Source organism: Pongo pygmaeus, chromosome 4 (assembly GCF_028885625.2).
Source record: "Pongo pygmaeus isolate AG05252 chromosome 4, NHGRI_mPonPyg2-v2.0_pri, whole genome shotgun sequence".
Classification (NCBI taxonomy): Eukaryota; Metazoa; Chordata; class Mammalia; order Primates; family Hominidae; genus Pongo; species Pongo pygmaeus.
In genome coordinates, this window is record NC_072377.2 from 14,057,205 (window position 1) to 14,076,272 (window position 19,068).

At 40.7% G+C, this 19,068-nt stretch overlaps 1 protein-coding gene across 1 annotated transcript in view; it reads right to left on the reverse strand.

The window, feature by feature from the left end:
- Positions 1 to 526: 526 nt before the first annotated feature.
- Positions 527 to 19,068, reverse strand: part of DNAH5 (dynein axonemal heavy chain 5) — a 328,461-nt gene continuing 309,919 nt past the window's right edge. The window contains exons 77-79 of the mRNA XM_063664667.1: positions 11,523 to 11,675; positions 10,882 to 11,113; positions 527 to 2,348 (exon numbers count right to left, since the gene is read on the reverse strand). Of these exons, the coding sequence (XP_063520737.1) occupies positions 2,197 to 2,348; positions 10,882 to 11,113; positions 11,523 to 11,675 (537 nt within the window). The 3' untranslated portion in view covers positions 527 to 2,196. The remainder of the gene's footprint in view (positions 2,349 to 10,881; positions 11,114 to 11,522; positions 11,676 to 19,068) is intronic.

The following is a 19,068-nucleotide window of genomic DNA, read 5'->3' on the forward strand; positions in this document are numbered from 1 at the left end:
TTGCATCACCAGTTCAGCAGAGAGTCTTCACAGGAGGTGCAAAATATATATTTTTTAGTAAATCAATATTGGGACAGTTGAAAAAGACTGCTATATGACTCTGCAATGGTACCAAGCCTCTGGCTGTTTTTTCTCCATGTCTAAGACCATCAGAAAGCCTCTCCATTGCAGGAGAGATTTGTTCAATCGGTCCTCCCTTGCCTACCTGACTGTGGAATGCCCAGCACCTTTTGGTGGGAGGAGCCTGGGTAGGGGTGGGTGGCTATGCACAAAGGGGCCTCATTGACTCATCACTGCTTCAGGGGCCAGCCATGTTGAATTAGTTCCTAAAAGTTCTTAGTTGTTTTCATGGTATTTTTCTACTTTGGGTCTCCAAGACTCATGCATGCATACTAACAGATGTGTATCACAAAATCACATGAATGAAACATTTTCAAATTATTTGATAAAAAATCCAGTTTTGAAAGCTTATTTCTAGACACTTAGTGCCAATTACCCCCTTTTCTGATAAACAACAATTATGAATGAGGCATTTAGTAAAACATTTTATTAATTCCCATGATGCCCACATTTTCATTACTTGCTTTTCAAAATGAAATGATTGTTTCAACACAATTCACACAAATCAACTGATACACTAATCCACACCAAAAGAAAGAACTCACAAGAAAACAGTATCATCTAAGATGGTGGGAGTCACAGGAGCCACTCAGTCCTAACTCTCATCATCATGAGCATGAAATAATGATCCTGGTCCACAGAATGAAGCCCAGTGAGAGGGACCCACACTTGTCTCCCGGTATCCACCTACCAAAAACCGTTTATCAAAAAAAATGCAGTTTATTCAAAAAATAAAGATCCAGAGCTAACCAGAAGTTTGTAAACCACAATTCTAATTTAGTACTGACTACATTTTCTAGTCAATGGGTTAGATGAAGAGTTATTAATAACGTGTAACCAGAATTTAAAGACAAATATGTGGAAAGTTCCTTTGATAATGTTTCCTAATTAATAGAAGTCCATAGGAAATCCCTACACACCGTCTAATATTTCTACCCTTTATTTTCTCTCCTGATCATCACATTTTTTTCAAGCCAGCGATAATTCTTGCTATCACATCTGTTCTTATTTTTCTGTCTTGCCATCTAATCTTTGTCCACATGCAAATATATTTTGCTGTTATAATCACAGTGTGCTCAATATTTTGTAAACTAAATCTTTCACTTAACAGTCTGGGTCTGCCATTTTCATATTATGGAATCTTCAAAATTGTTTTTTATGGTTGCCGAATATCTCTAAATTTCCTTAAGCATAGCCTGACTATTGAATATTTATGATTTTTCCATTTTTTTCTGTTATTAAATGCAATTTTATATAGACTGTTTTCAGTCTTTTAAATTGTTTCCTTGATATAGAGAAAATAAAGATCCAATTGTGTGAATAGTTTTATTGCTCTTTCTGTATTTAATCATTTTACAAAAAGGTTGGGCTGATTTACATTGCTCCAGCAATTTGTGAGTGGATCAGTTTTACTGACAGCATGCTATGATTTACTTTTAGCTTTAATTTTTATTATAAGAATTATCAATTAGTATTTCATTATTAATTATAAGTAGGCTTAAACATTGTTCTACGTTTATTCTCTATGTTTACGTAAATTTTCTATTTACATTCTTAACCCATTCTTCTATTTCCATCTATTTTCTAAAAGGTATTTTTAATTGGCTGCTTGAAACCCTGAAAATAAGTCTCTTAACTTGACCTAAATACGAAAGGCAATAGAAGCAAAATCAGCACAGACTTTCCCTGTTACCTTCAAGAACTTGGCTGTTACCAGGCCACATTAACAGAAGAATAATTCCTTCCAGAGAAATACTGTCTGCTTACCCTAGTCAGTCTTCAGAGCGAAGTAAGAAGAAAATGCACTACTGTGGATTTGAGGGCCACACTTCATTAGGATGCTGTAAATTTACTTTTATATCACTAAATAACATTTTCAACAAACTCAGACATTGGTCACTAATGATGAAACAGGTAAAATATAAGCATCCAATTAAGGAGTGAGGAAAACCTACCCAGCTCATTAATTGCATAAACAACCTGACATACACTGTCCAGCAGTCATACAGAAATACAGGTTACAATAATTTAGATCTTGCATTTTCCAAAGCATTGGGTGGGGACACTCCACACATGTTACTTGACATCACAGAGAAGGGCAACCCCACGGAGCACCCAGTGTTCAGGGGTCTGGGCCGTCCTGAGGTCCACAGCGGCAATGTAGTTCAAGTCCGTTCGAACTGGCTTCTTATAGATGGGACAGGAGTAAAACCGAGGATCTCGTAAAGCTACAAAAAAATCATAAAAGAAAAGAACTTGGTGAATTTTCCACCTTAGAGCCCAAGGAGAATGCAGAGCCATGCTTCTGCATTCTGTAGGTCATTGCAAAGACAGATGGGTTTGGCAGAATGAGGGACATTCTTTCTGAGGTCAGGCAATACCTAGATGTGAGGCAGATGCTCCCACAGGGTGCCAGCAGCTGTGGCAAGACACCCAGACAGGCTCTGGTGGCCTCCGCTGGCCCCTTGCCCTGAACCATGGACAGTAACACATGCCCACATGCTTCCTGTCTCTCCTTTGCACCTGTCCACTCAACATCCCTTCCACCTGTTCTCCTTCACCTCCTCACCAAACCTTGAGCACACACACATCTCATTTTTACTCAGGCATCCAGCACCAGTGGGCATTACCTTATTATTTCAAAATCTTCAACCCCACAGGCCATAGTCTACATCACATTTTAAATCCTAGGACAGAGGGTGCCTCCCCACCCCCTAGCTAAATCAGGTATTGTGAATTCTCCACATATGTAGAGAAATAAAATTGCTGGGATGCAGAGAGTAATGGCCCAATTCACCTCCCTGAGACTCAATCTACCTTTCTGGAGTAGAAGAATAGATGCAGTTTCCAAAATGACACTGCAATGAAAGGCAATCTATGTATGTCCGTCCTTCAGAGATCCTTTCTAACACATCCATCTCCACCCACATGCTCCCTTTCTCTCCAGCCTTGGAAACCCCATGCTCAGAGACAGGTCCAGTTCTGTGGGGACTTAAACTTATACAATTCATGAGGGCCCTCTTTAAGAAAAGGAGTAAAATTTATAAATAAAAAAGTAGGCTTTGGAAGGAGACTCTGCCTGTGAGCAGCCTGGGAGTTTAAGCATCATTAGCTTCTTATGAAATCCACTCTGCCCACAGTAGTTTATCTGCACATCTCCTAACACGCATCTCAGGAAACAGTATATTATTTAATATTCTCTTCCAGATTATACATTTTTTGTGGACAAGAGTGTGTCTACACCCATCCCTGTACTCTTCCAGAAAGTCAATATTATATAAAAAAAAAAACAACCCTCACTTAACTATTCAGGTGAAATCACATTTAACTAAGAGGATGCTCTGCTTTTGTGAATTAATGGTACAAACATGGGCACTGAAACACATCAGAGTTATTGAATTTATTTCTCAAAACTGACATGCTCAAAAATTTACCTTTTCCAGAAAATTACAAAAGCAAGGCACTATCAGAAACTAAAGTCTCATTATTTGATCCAATAGAACTTGTAACCTGCTGTGCCCTGTGTTTTTACATACCCACTATAAATTTAATTAATTGTATTAGAAGAAGTGAAACACTTGAATACAATCATGTTATACATAAGTTTCAATATAAAATAAATAATCCTAAAGCAGTGATTCTTAACCAGGGAAAATTCTACTTACAGGGGACATTTGCCAATATCTGAAAACATTTTTGGTTAACACAATTGTGGGCTTTTTGCTAACATTTTTGTGAATAGAGGTCAGGGATGCTGCTAACATCCTATAATGCACAGGACAGCTCCCCCAAAACAAAGAGTTATCCAGACCAAATATGTCAATAGTACCAAGAGACTGAGAAACCTTCTTCTAAAACAACAAAGATATTTTACAGTATTTTAAAACTCTGTGTTTCCTTAATCTCATGAAATTAATCATTAGAAACAACCTAAAACAATGTGATACCTAATTTTTAAGTCTGGGTATAATTTTTCCAATTTCTATGCACATATCACTAGTAATAATAATTAGGCAAATATATATGAAAAATTCTGAACAAGTAAATGAATGACAATGAATCATGCAATACGGTTAACACTAACTATACTCACTGATATAGTTAAATCCTTTAATCCTGGGATCTTTAAACATGTAACACATATAAAACTCATTCTTCTTGCTGCAGATTTGATTAACCATTTCATAAACCTTGAAGTAAGCCTTTGGTGCCTTACATCTGAATCTCATGACAATTACAATAATTACAACTTGAGAAGTATTTGACTACTTGGATTTTAATCCCAACAGAAAAATGGAAGGAAAAAATAGCATTCTCTTCAATAAGCAGGTAAAAATAATTTTCTGAAATATTTATCCAATTCTATTTATTTTTAATTGCTTCAGAGCTGAAGGTGCTCATGCCAAGTCACAGCATGCAGCAAACTTCTGCATAGAAGCCACTGAAGATATAATTTAATAGTGAAAACGCTGACAGATGCTAAACAACTACAAAAGCAGATGATTCGAAACCATCCCCCTGCTTAGACAAATAACTTTGAAGACAAAAATAAGCATGCTAGGTAGGTAGAAAAAATCAACTAAGTATGTTTGAAGCCTTAGGGTTCCAGAAGGAGGAGAGAGAAGAGCTTGTGCAAATTGGCAAGCTATATCCTTTAGGATCTTAAAGGTTTTAATAAAACACCTTGGGGGAATTTCATTTTCTGACTATTTAACCTCCCTATCTATCTTGCATTTTTCATCTACATGTGAGTGTACGTTCCATATATTCCTTCCAACATCCAAAATAACCGTTACATAGAGAGTCTCTATAGAATCGTTAAATCATTCTTTTATTTAACCACCCTTTTGCTAATAACATGTAAATTACTAGACAGTTCACTCTTAACATACACTATTTCTTTTAATCCTTTAAAAAGCATGTGAGTTAAGCATGTTAATAATAGTAACAATTGAAAAAATATTTATTATATGCTTCCTATGTATATAACATTGTCAGTTTAATTCTCTCAACAATCCTATATGATGGGTACTAATATTTAATCATTTTACAGATTCAAAAACTGGGACAGAAGGAGGTGAGTCATCCAAGATTAGAGAGCTATAGTGATAACTGAGAATGAAACTAGTCAGAATGGATCCGTTGCCTCTCCGTTTCATCTCTGCACTATGATGGGATGCACTATGCATGTATACCTCTGCCTTTGCAGAAAACATGAAAATGAAATGGACAGAACTAGAAACTGAGTTCAATTTGTGGCATATTTGAGATGCCTCCAAAGCCACGTGACTAATGACTAGGATGATAAAAGCCAGGAGAACAACCCGGGTATCCTGGCCCTGGGCCCACAGTCCCCTACCAGTGAACAGGGGCACGAGCACTTTTCAGCCTGCAGCATGACGGAGGGAGGTATGGGGAAGGAAAGCACCATCCGTAGAGGGTTCTCCCTGTGCCCTCCTACTGCCTACAGTCTACCTTAGCAGGTACCTGAGAAAAATTAACTCAGGACTTCGATATTCAAGGGAGCTGTCCTCATTTTGAGTTTAGCTGACCCCATTTTCAAGTTTCATGCCAGGCACTAAGAGGACATGTAAACACAGAACCTCAAGTAGAAGATTAACCATGGGAATTCCTAGAGGTTTGCATATACCTCACGACAAACAAATGTGATTCTGATACCAGCTTTCCCTGTCAGTAGCCAGGAATCATGGGCAAATTACCCAGTGTCTCCAAACCTTAATTTCTCCATCTGCAAAATGAGGATGATAAATTTGACAGAGTTGTTGTAAAGATTAAATAAGTTAACACATGTATTTGCCTGGTATAATATAATGCCTGGAATGTAGAAGGTACCTAAGATAGAGATGTTATTTGACACACTTCTTCATCTCTCAGTCTCCACACACACATACACAGGCACACACACATACACACACATGCACACACACATACACATATATACACATGCACATACACACACATGCATCTACTTACGCATGGACCTTTTCACTAAAACAATTTCCCAGACTCATGTTTCCCATGACTTTAACAGACTTCCAGGTTGACAAGCTGACAGTGGATTAAATCCTGTGGGCTCAGGAGCCAGGAGGAGGAGCCAGGAGGAGGAGCCAGGAGGTGACCCTGGTCACCACATATGGCTATCCCTACCCCAGTCCCAAATCTGCACAGTCTCAGGTCAGAATGGGTCCGACGGTGTTCTTAGATACACTTTTTCCTTAGCAGGAAATAACCGTTGAGACCCCTCTTGCACCTGCTTAGTGACCAGAGGTACGTAGAAGGCTTGCCTCGTCCCTCGCAAATGTTCCAATCATGGTTTTCCATCACGTCAGCTACAGCTCTGAAGTTCATTGAGAATCATCAATCTGCTCATATAATAAATCTGTGAAGACACATATCTTTCTTCTATCTGTCCTTTTCAGCTTCCTTTGAGAATAGAGGATCTAGACAGTGTGTGTGTGGCTTTACCCTCTTGGTGAATTTAGTACTATTTGAATGACTTTTCCGTGATTTTCTAGCAAGAAACATGATTTCTTTTTAAAGTTTCAGGGTATGTCACTCAATTTTTAGAGTTAAAATAAATATCTAGATTTCTTCTTGTAGAAAACAAACCAGTCCTATATCTATATTTTAATGATTATTTAAATCGAAAAATTTCTTTCATATTAATGTAAAAACTGTTAACTATAAGAATTCCAATTTTTAAATGCTGCACTTTGGTCATTAATGGTGCTACACACCCTTTTAAGTCAATCAGAGCCCGGCTCAATTATCAAAATTGAGTAAAAATTAAATGTATCACATGAAAGGGGTAACAGAATGTTAGTTTTCCATCACTAAAGAAACACCTCTTCAACAACAAAGCTATTTGGCAAACCAAGTTTCCACCAACTCTTACTGAAATCAAAAAAGGAATAAAGAACTAAAGTTTTCTTTTAATACTTTGACATTAGCCCCTTTTTCCTTTGCTTATTTTATTTTCTCCCTTACCTGCTGCTAATGAGCATCACCACTGGCTAATACCCAGCAGGGTGGGTATAGTTCTTCTATAAAAATCTGTTCTTAAATCATAAAGAATTGCCAATATTATAAAATTATTACTTTATTACTACCATGCTGAGATGTTCAATGTCAAATTGCCATGAATTTTTATGGTTTAGTCACAAGAAAAAATAGGAACATGTAACTCAACTGGAAAAAGGTTTTTGTTTCATTTTATAAGGGAAACATTTTTACAATATGTTGACTAGATGCAATGATATGATAAAGCAATTTTTCTAAAATACTATTTTTGGCTAAAGGAACACTTGATTATTATTTCTATAAAATAATTACTGTCCCAAGATGTCACACTACCCTAAGAACCAGTAAATACAAAGCCATAGGCAGTATGCTTGCCTAAGCCCAGGTAGACACATTTATCTTTTTAGATTCAACTAATGAATACTGAACTACACCATGTGCCAAGCAGTGTGCTGAGAACCTTCGTGTTCCTAATCTGATGCTCAACTCTCCCCTTCACACGCTCTTCTTCCTTCATGTTTTAAACACTGGTCCCCTCCTAAGGTAATCCTTATTCCCTTCAACAAATCACAACCTCTCTAGCTTGTTGTCCTCAAAGCAAAAATCATTTCTCTAGCAAACTTTTGTAAAGACTAAATGAGACATGGTGTGAAATCCACCTTTAAACATTCTCCATAAATATCATTTCTCTCTTCCAACTCCTCCATTTCCACATCTACCTGAAGAACCTCCTTCATGTGGAAGCTTTATTATCCACCTACACACTGCTAACATCCAGCTAACCTGGACTGGGTCTGTCTTCTAAATCCCAGAACTAAACTCTTCATCAAACCCAGCACATCCATTACCACCTCATGACTTTCCACTCTTGCCTCTGCTTCAGGATGTTAGTATAGCCTCTTTCTGTCACTTGGATCTCAGCTCAATATTTCTCACAGAACTCCTAAATTATCTTACACTCCAACCATGTGTATGGCTTGAATTTGCCCCCTAAAATTTCATGTGTTGAAAACTTAATCACTGGTGCAACCATATTTGGAGGTAGAGTCTGATAAAAGGTGATTGGGTCAAAAGGGTGAATCCCTTATGAATGAATTAATGTCATCATCATGCCAGTGAGATAGTTATTGCAAGAATGGGTTGCTATAAACCAAGTCCAGCTCCTGGTGCCCCTCTCTGTCTCACACGCTTACTTCTACCTTCTGTCTGTGACCATGGAATGACCCTCACCAGATGGTGGCATCCTGCCCTTGGACTTCCCAGCCTCCAGAACCAGCAGCAAAATAAATTTCTATTGTCTATCACATGCCCAGTCTGTAGTATTTTGTTATAGCAACAGAAAATGGACTAAGACACCACGCATGTGTTTTTTGCAGAGAAACAAGAAGTATCTGAAATCAGTATGTTCATTTCTAGTCAACTCTCATTAAACACAGTAGTTATGTCCTATAAAGTCACCATGAATATTGAATTAACAAACACCAAGCCATTTCTCCTAGGGGAAATACAGGGTTAGTTTCCTGCAAGCCTCCGGTCACAACATTTCCATCAAGCAGTCAATACACGATCTTGTTTCATGTGTGTTTCTGTTTAAGGATATCTTTTTAATATATATGGTTGATTTATTACCATTGCACTGAAGGCCAACAGCACTATAACTAATGCCTGAAGTCAGTTTGTCCAACATATGTATTTTCTCCATAAGGCACAGCCTTCTTGTGCTCAGAAACAGCAGACTTAAACACTACACTTGGGGGCCATTTTAAATAGGAAAAAGCACCCCCCAAAACATTGAAAAACATAGTACTAAAGAGACAACAAACAGGACACTTAGTTGTAATATGAAAGCTGGAACAAGAAGGCACAGCCTCACCTTGTTTGGTCCCAGCTAGAAATATGTATGTCTGGCAACTCCAATTGTTTGCTGCTTTGCACATGTTTGTGAATGACCGTAAAAGTGCCATTAGTATTGATCTGGGGGCTATAGAGAAATTTTAGCAGGTAGGCAAATTCACAGATACAAATCTGTGAGTAACAAGGCCCAACTCTATTTGTTTCTTTTACGGCTATCACCCCTGTTTGCGACTCAGCTCCACGAGAATGAGAAGCCTGTTTGGTCTTTTCTCCGTGCTGCAGCCTCAGCACTAGGGCAGTGTTTGGCAGATGGTCAGTAAGCAGTCATCGAATGACCAAGCGAGCTAATGCTATTTCCCTCTGCCACGAAAAGTCTAACTCCCCATAACTCTCATTCTTGTCCTCCAAAGCACATCTCAAAAGCAATCACCCCTAAACTCCTAGACATCTTTATGTTTTCTTTCTGAGCATCTCTTTCGTAACATGCACCAATCTGTATTTTCATTATTTACTTACTATGGATCTCCTTCACTAGACTGTGAATCTCTGGGGGCTGGATCTGGTTCATAATGATCTTTGCATCCATAGCACCTAAGGTTATGGCTGGTAACTATTAGACATCCAGCAAATGTTTGCTTAAAAAATAAATACTTGGGGCCGGGCGTGGTGGCTCATGCCTATAATCCTAGCACTTTGGAAGGCCAAGGGGGGGCGGATCATGAGGTCAGGAATTTGAGACCAGCCTAATCAACATGGTGAAGCCCTGTCTCTAGCAAAAATACAAAAATTAGCTGGGTGTGGTGGTGCACACCTGTAATCCCAGCTACTCAGGAGGCTGAGGCAGGAGAATCACTTGAACTCGGTAGTTGGAGGTTGCAGTGAGCTGAGATGGTGCCACTGCACTCCAGCCTGGGTGACAGAGCGAGACTCTGTCTCATATAAATAAATAAATAAATAAATACTTACAGTTCATAAATTATTTTATCCCTTTACTTGTTAGAATCTTCTGTGCTTCTATCATAAAATCAGTACTTCCTTGGGGTCCACTATCATGGCTAGAGTTTATGGTTTATGCTTCTAAAATGAACAGGGAATTCCCTCGTGTGCTGAAATGTGGTTATTGCTGTGAGATGTTAGCTGAGTGAAAGGTGACCAAAAAAAGTCACCAGAAAACATCAATCCAACAACGGAAAATAGTTTAGGCATTTTTAGACTTGTCAAGTACAGCTTTGATAATTTTGTTAAATTAGAATCACGTGTGTACTTCACAGAAGTGTTATTACATTCAAAGACTGAAATAAGAACCCAGTATTTTACCATTAGCTACAGGATTAAGCCAAATGCCTCTGAATTCAGTCTAGACTTCACTACCTGGTTCAAACCTCCAAGTTGGTAGAAACACAGCCTCCAAGTGAGCCCTGTGCAGTCTTATCCAGAAAGTCTCCTTACCACAGCTAACCCTACCACATTGTATCCATTCTTCAAAGCTCAGTCCAGGCCCAAATGCTCCTGAGACTCAGCCGCTGCCCACTTCATCCCACTGTTATCTCACTCTCCTTTCCCATGCCTATTAATTATGCCAAACATTACTTTCTTATCTCATCAGCTAATATTTCATGAGTATCCACACATGTTAATCTGCTTTATTAGATAAGCAAGTACTATCTAGAACTATTGCCTCCTCAGTATACGCAAGAAAGTGCCTAGAGGTCAGTCAGTCCCCATTAAACATGGGTGTGAATGTAAAGCTAGTTGATAAGAGAGTAAAATCTCTACTACATGATAACAAAAATAATGAAATCCTGTGTTGATAATGTCATCCAAACGAACAATGCGAGCCCTTACTGAAGGTACAACACAACTTACTATTGTTTTCTGCATAAATCCTTATGACAGGCATCAACTCAAAGAGCACTTTTGGCTTTGATTCAATGAGTTTCATGTTCCTCTTGTCCCAGCCAGCACCTTCAAGATATAAGCCATAGACATAGACACCCTCTGTGGGAGGGGCAGAAATGTCGTCCTTCATCCATTTGGTGACTTCATTGCAAAGCACCATATTGTCCAGAGCCCAGCCTTTGTTGGCCCGAGTTATTTCCTATTCAGGGCAGCAAAAGATGAATGGAGCAGTTAGAGATTTGTCTTAATAGAAAGAGCATAATAGTAATGAAAGCTTGGCTCCAAATCACTCTAACTCGAAGGAAGTACAATAGTATTTAAAGAATTAGCAAGATTCTCTCATAAAAAAAAAACCACATTCTAATTTAGCTATGTCTACTTTAAAAAGAAATAACAAATCAAATACAAAAATAAGAAATAAATATTTTGAAAGTCGAGCTAGCAGCCTAAGAACAACTGGCTGGGATTTATGTTCATGACAATGTAACTGCTAGTATCAAAAAGAGACAGTCATTCTCTGTCTTATTATAGTCTTTAAAACTATAATGAAAGAAAATCCTGTGGAGGAAAATTATAATAACACAACAGGTGCAAATCAGAGCTCTTACCTGTCGCATTGCAGTTAAAAATCCCTGGGGGTTAAAAAAACCTGTCATCCAAAAGCAGTGAGGTCGGCCATTGAAAACCCACGAGGTAAACTGGCTATTTCTTTCTATAAGTTCAGTAAACCAGAAACCCAGTGTACTTGAAACCCAAGAAGCCTGCAATGAAGACATTAAAACAATTAATTGATATAGGTTTAATACTGCAGTGTAAACCAGCTATGTTCACTGAAAAAAAAAAGATGAAATATCAATTTCACTTTTATAATGAAAAAAGTCCCTAAGTCATGAATTTTCCCTGGATTCTGGCATAAGCGTTTCAAATTATTCTTTCTCCTTAATAATACTAACGCTACTAAGATATGACAGAATATACTAGTCATCACATGAACATCAGATCAATTCACAGAGCTGTTCAAGATACCTAATGTCAATTGAATCACTTTCCATGTACCAATATATTCATCACTGATTCTGCTGTAAAGGAATCAAAACAATTTATTGGATTAAATTTAAAGGCTTTTGTCATTTTTCCTTAGGTTACAATTTCAATCTATAACACATAAAAAATGATTTTTATTTACCTAAATATGCTCATGGTTTATCAAGATAAATCAACACTTTAAAATAGATCCCATGCATAATAAGTTGAAGAAGACTTGCTACACTTAATTTTAATGGGGTAAACAACAGTTATTTTCCAGAATGTTTGTCCCTTTAGAATACACTTTTATTTCCTCTCCTGAAGGAGCAAAAAATGGAAACCCAAGACTCTTTATCATCCACAAACTATTTGCATTTATTGCTTCTGACTTTCTCCCTGAATTCACCTGTGGAGCTTCCATTATGACAACTGGCATGAATATGTCATTAATGTCATCAGCAGCAGCAGTGTAAGGTATCTTCAAATCATAGATTATAATGTTTTACTGTAATTGCAATATTTTATGTATGAATAAATGTAGTCATCAACCTGGGTATAACACTTGAATTTCAAATACCTTAAGAATTAATTTGCCTATTTTTCAAGAGTTATTGAGATTCCAAAGTCTGATAATAAGCTGAGAAGAATAAAAACCTGAATAAAATGATCATAATTTAAGAATTAAATCACTCATTGTCTGCTATCTTTATAGGTCTGTTAACTAAAAGAGATGTGTGTTTATACTACGTTCGGTCTGAGGGCAGAGGGAGCCGCTAACAAGAGAGTGCCCCTGACAGGGATTCCTGTTCCAGAGCCTCCCAGGTCCTACCAAGGTGGGTGATCTGGTTTGGTAGGGAAGGAACTCACAATGGCCAGTGATCTGGAAGATTCTCCCTCTGTCCTTGGCAATGAAAAGAGGCAATTCAGATAAAAAACTCTCTGGCATGGGCAATGGATTTATTAAAGATGAGAAGGAAATAAAGGGGTCTGGTCAAAGCTGATTCTGAGTCTCTAAGCTATGTGATGAGAGGGATGGAGGGTGGTGTCATCAAATAACATGGAGAAGACAACAAGAAGAAGTCCTACTCACTATATGCTGCCTGCAGAACTCACTGCCTCGTAATCTGCTGAAGCCCTGGATGACATACCTGAGGCTCAGCACTAAACAAGTCCTACTGCCTTCCCATTTAGCCAAGTAACCTACAGAGGCCAACCCTCTATCCTCCCACCCATCAACCTCACGTCTGTGCGCTGCCCTCTCTGTGCAGCCCCCAACCTGACGGAATCCCCCTCTGTCCTTGGCAATAAGAAGGGGCAAGCCCCCCTCCCAAGCCTTTCCACTCTACCTTCAGCATCTTCAGTGCCATGATCAGAAAACTCTTCTAGATCCTCCACCTCATTCTGGAACATTCTCTCCATCCCTTCTGTTAACTGAAGTGTGCCCCCCACCCCACACTCTACCCAGGACAGACTGCTTCCCTCACAGCCTTCTCCAAATGTAGGCTACTGCTTTCCTCATACTCAACCCTCAGGGCCAGGAGAAGAGGAGGTGACCTTGTCGTTTCTGACTGTTATTGTCAGATCATCACACTACATCATTCTCTTCCTTTGAGTCTCTTGCCATCTGGACATACTATCCTTACCCCTTCTTGTTTCTATCACCTACTGGTCACTTCCTCTTATTCATGAAGGAATTTGGCTCCTGATTTACTCTTCTACTCAATCCCCCAAATAATCACGAGGATGATGACTATGATAGTGTTAGTGGTGTTGGTGGTGGTGGTGGTGGTGATATGGTAGTGGTGGTGGTGATGGTGGTGATGGTGGAGGCAGTAATTGGTGGTGACAGTGGTGGTGATGGTCGTAGTGGTGATGGTGGTGGAGGCAGTAATGGTGGCTGTGGTGGTGACAGTAGTGGTGATGGTCATAGTGGTGATGGTGGTTGTGGTGGCGATGGTGGTGGTGGTGCAGTTTTGCTATTAATAACCACAAGCACTTACATAGCACTGGCCACATGCCAGGCGCTGTTCCAAGCACTTCACACACATCAACTCATTTAATCCTCACAATAATGCTAGGAATTATATAATGCTATTATTTCCCTTTTACAGATAAGGAAACTGAGGCACAACAAGGCAACTAGCATACCCCAAGTTAGATAGCCCATAAGAGACATGATTTGAACCTGGGTATTCCGGCCAAGTAAGTGCATACTCAAAACCCATATACTGCCTTTATTTACTTTCATTAAATCATTCTAGGTGACTTCAGCATCCATGTGAATGATGCATTTAACATCTTACTATCTTATCTCATGACCCTCTGCTCTCTAATGACCCTGATGTCCATTCCATTTTATTCCTCTGCTCCCATGCTCTCATGTTAAATTTTGTCATCCTCAAACACTAGCCTGTTGGGAGGTGCATTTTTTTCCACTCCTATATTTCCTTCTATGGGGAGACAGCTCCTTTCATATAACGTTCCAAGATCCTTGACCCTCTCATTCTCCCCACTCCCAGGAGGTAAAGAAATTCATCTGGTTTCTGGCTGTTTCAGAGACAGATTCTGCTCATCAGATGTCCCATGTGCCCCCTATACTTCTCAGCCTCACATGCAGTTAGGTTGGGTCCAAGGCTCTAGTTCTGATCTATAGACTGTGAATGAAAGTGGCACGGGTCACTTCCTAATCCAGAAAGTCTAGACCTGGGGTGCCTTGTCCATCTCCCTTCCCTCTGCTGTGATGACTTCAGAGGCCACATGTTCCAGGTGGTACAGCTCCCAGATGACAAGGCCTCCATAATGAGGGTCCCAGAGTAACTGTGTGGAGCCAAGGATGCACCCAGCTGGTGAGGGGCATAGGAAGTAGGGTGCAGCTACAACAGCAGCTCCTGAAGTATGATCAGTGGCTTAGCACTAGGGCAGCAGGACGTTGGAGAAGCCATAGCAGCGGTGGAAAGATAGAGATACAGTTAGGAAGCCCAGCGAGCCAGCCCCTTCTGCTTTTATTACTGGGGGTAGCAAGGGGAAAGGGACCACACACTCTCTTCTGCTCCCACACTCTCTTGTGCTCCTGCACACTCTCGCTTCACAGGGAAGTCTCTGTAGAGGAAGCTGTCTAGTGTAGTGCTGCTGGTGGGTAAGTCTGTCTGATTCCGAATACTGTTTTTAAAACCCCAAAACTCACCTTCCAGCAGATAGAAGCCACATTGTTCAATATCAGCTTTATCAGTAAATGTTCTCTAATCTGCACTACTCCTTTTCTGCCATTTAATTGCTTTGGAATTCAGGTGGAGAAAAGAGCTAGCTGTTTAGCCGCCTTAAGAAATCCAACATGCACCACCCCCATTCCACATTCCATTCTTCAACCACAATCTCCACTTCCAGTTCACTTGTTCAAGGACAGTCCTTTGACCTAAGCACGGTATCCGGTTCTTTGGTTCCATGATTTTCACCTCATCCATAAATTTTGTCCCATCTCCCTTATGCTAGGTGAAATAAGCCAGGCACAGAAAGGCAAATACTACATCATCTTACTTATATGTGGAGCCTGAAAGAGTTGAACTCATAGAAATAGAGAGTAGAATGGTGGTTACCAGAGACTAGAGGGTGGGGTGAGGAGGGAGGGAATAGGAAGTTGTTGTTCAAAGGGTATAAAATTTCAGTTAGATAAGAGAAGTATGTTCAAAAGATCTATTTTACAACAAGGTGACTATAGTTTATAGCAATAGACAATTTTTTTTTTTTTTTTTGAGAGGGAGTCTGGCTCTGTCACCCAGGCTGGAGTGCAGTGGCGCGACCTTGGCTCACTGCAAGCTCCACCTCCCAGGTTTACGCCATTCTCCTGCCTCAGCCTCCCTAGTAGCTGGGACTACAGACGCATGCCGCCACACCCAGCTAATTTTTTGTATTTTTTTAGTAGAGACGGGGTTTCACCATGCTAGCCAGGATGGTCTTGATCTCCTGACCTCGTGATCCACCTGCCTTGGCCTCCCAAAGTGCTGGATTACAGGCATGAGCCATTGCGCCCGGCTGCAATGGACTGTATTCTTGAAAATTGCTGAGAGTGGCTTTTAGATCTGAACCACAGAAAATGTTAATTAAGTATGTGAGGTAATGCCTATGTTAATTAGCCCAGCTTAGCCATTCTACAGCATACACATCTTTCAAAACAACATGTAGCACACCATAAATATATATAATTTTTGTCAAGTAAAATAAATTTTAAAATAAGTCTTTAACAGTTTTTGTCCCATCTCCTCTCCTCTCGTCTTCACCTTCCATCATTATAATCTCCCCGTTGAGAATGGCTTCCATGACCTAGCTACCTCTCCCACTATGGGTTGAATTGTGTCCCCTCAAAACCATACATTGAAGTCCTAACCCCCAGCACCTAACAACATGATCTTATGTGGGAACAGGGCCTTTACAGAGGAAATCAAGTGAAAATGAGGGCATAAGGGTGACCCTAATCCAATATGTTGCTGTCCTTATAAAAAGGGGAAATTTGGACACAGAGACAGATGTGCACAGAGGGAAGATGATGTCAACGTACACAGGGCAAAGAAAGTCATATGAAGACAAAGGGAGAGATTGGACTAGGACTGCCACAAGCCAAGGAGCTCCTAGGGCCACCAGAAGGTAGAACAAAGCAAAGAAAGATGCTGCCCTAGACACTCTGAAGGGAGCATGGCTGGCCAACAGTTCCATTTTGGACTTGCCACCTCCAGAATTGCAAGAAAACAAATTTCTTTTGCCTAAGCCACCCAGTCGGTGGTACTTTGTTATGGCAGTCAAAAAATCCTACCACACCGCCACTGCACTCTCCAGGTGGGTGTCCAACACGGAAGCTCCTCAAGTATCTACCTTCCCAGGCCTACTCCTGGCAGTTGAAGCCAGCTGGAGGCGAGGCACACCAGTGAAAGCCGGTTTCATTCACATGCATAACTTGAGATCTCAAAGGGGTGAATCCTGTTGCCTTTCCATGCCTGCATTTCTGTCTTGATTTCCCCCTTCTTCCAACCTTTAGGTGTAGCAGGGCAAGTGAATGAGGAAGTGGAGCAGAAGTGAAAATCTAGGGAGCAGGGACATTGGGAGTGACCAGTCAGGTCAGCCCTGCTTGGGTTCATGCTGTGGGTGTGGAGTCCCCCAGACAATGGCAGGAGTCAGATGGAAAGGAAGCCATGGAGCAGATCCAGATTTTCCCAAGAAATAGGTTATACAAGACAGCTACACCTCCCACTCTTTTCCTATGTATGTTTTCACCATAATTAATCTTAGCAACTTCACTTATGCCTCCCCATAACATGGGTGTGCATACACATCACACACACACACACACACACACACACACACACACACACACACAAATACAGAACAAAGAGAAGAATACAATTTAGGTTCCATCCCTTCAAATGTCCTCTACTAAAATACACTTATTTTCCTACTTACAAAGACACTCAGGAACTCATTTTACTTTTCCAAGTCAAAAATTATTCCTTAAAACTGTATCTGTCTTTAGCACAATTACTAACAAGTAACCAGTGAACATGCTGTTAAATTCTTATCCTCTTATTTTGATATATACATACTACATACTGTATTTACAGATGTAGTGATACTGGAGGGGGGCAGGGAAGTGCTGGGTAGAGAAGGGCAGGGTCCCTGGTGAAGGCTCCACCCTCAGGCTTGTGCCCACAGACCTAAGTGAGAACAGGCACTCTTGCTTTCGTGCCCAAATGTTGCATTTTCCAAGACCACTCTGGCCCACCATGGCCCCCATCCTGTGCCCATATAAACCCAAGAGACCATAGCGGGCACACACACAAGTGGCTGGATGTCAAGAGAAGCAGAAGCGCAGAAGGGCACACTGACAGACACCAGCAGATACTGGCAGGACCAACAGATACCGATGACAGTGGGACGACGTGGAATTTGCTCAGGCATGGTCAGAGAAGAGTCCGGTCACTGGGCGGCCCAACTCCAGGGGAAGACCACCTTCCCACTCCATCCCCCTTCTGGCTCCCCATCCACCTTGCTGAGAGCAACTTCCACCACTCAATAAAACCTTGCACCCAACCTCTAAGCCCACATGTGAGGCAATTTTTCCAGTACACCAGAGCAAGAACCCAGAAACAGAAAGCCCTCTGTCCTTGCGATAAAGAAGAGGGTCTAATTGAGCTGATTAACGCGAGCCATCTGCAGATGGCAAAACTGAAAGAGTATACTGTAACACACACCCATTCGGGAGCTGTAAACACTCAACCCTAGACACTGCCATGGGGTTGGAGCCCCCCAAACAGTCCCCACAACCTGCCCCTCTGCATGCTCCCCCTAGGGATTTGAGCAGCAGGGCACGGAAAACCCAGCTACACCCCTGTCACATGCCCTGCGAGGGGGACAAGGGAACTCCTCCCATTTCGACAGCATATAGCAGAAACTTTTTTTTTTTTTTTTATACTTTAGGATTTATGGTACATGTGCGCAATGTGCAGGTTAGTTACATATGTATACATGTGCCATGCTGGTGCGCTGCACCCACTAACTCGTCATCTAGCATTAGCTATATCTCCCAATGCTATCCCTCCCCCCTCCCCCACCCCACAACAGTCCCCGAAGTGTGATGTTCCCCTTCCTGTGTCCATGTGTTCTCATTGTTCAATTCCCACCTATGAGTGAGAATATGCGGTGTTTGGTTTTTTGTTCTTGCGATAGTTTACTGAGAATGATGATTTCCAATTTCATCCATGTCCCTACAAAGGACATGAACTCATCCTTTTTTATGGCTGCATAGTATTCCACGGTGTATATTTCCCACATTTTCTTAATCCAGTCTATCATTGTTGGACATTTGGGTTGGTTCCAAGTCTTTGCTATTGTGAATAATGCCGCAATAAACATACGTGTGCATGTGTCTTTATAGCAGCATGATTTATAGTCCTTTGGGTATATACCCAGTAATGGGATGTCTGGGTCAAATGGAATTTCTAGTTCTAGATCCCTGAGGAATCGCCACACTGACTTCCACAAGGGTTAAACTAGTTTACAGTCCCACCAACAGTGTAAAAGTGTTCCTATTTCTCCACATCCTCTCCAGCACCTGTTGTTTCCTGACTTTTGAATGATCGCCAT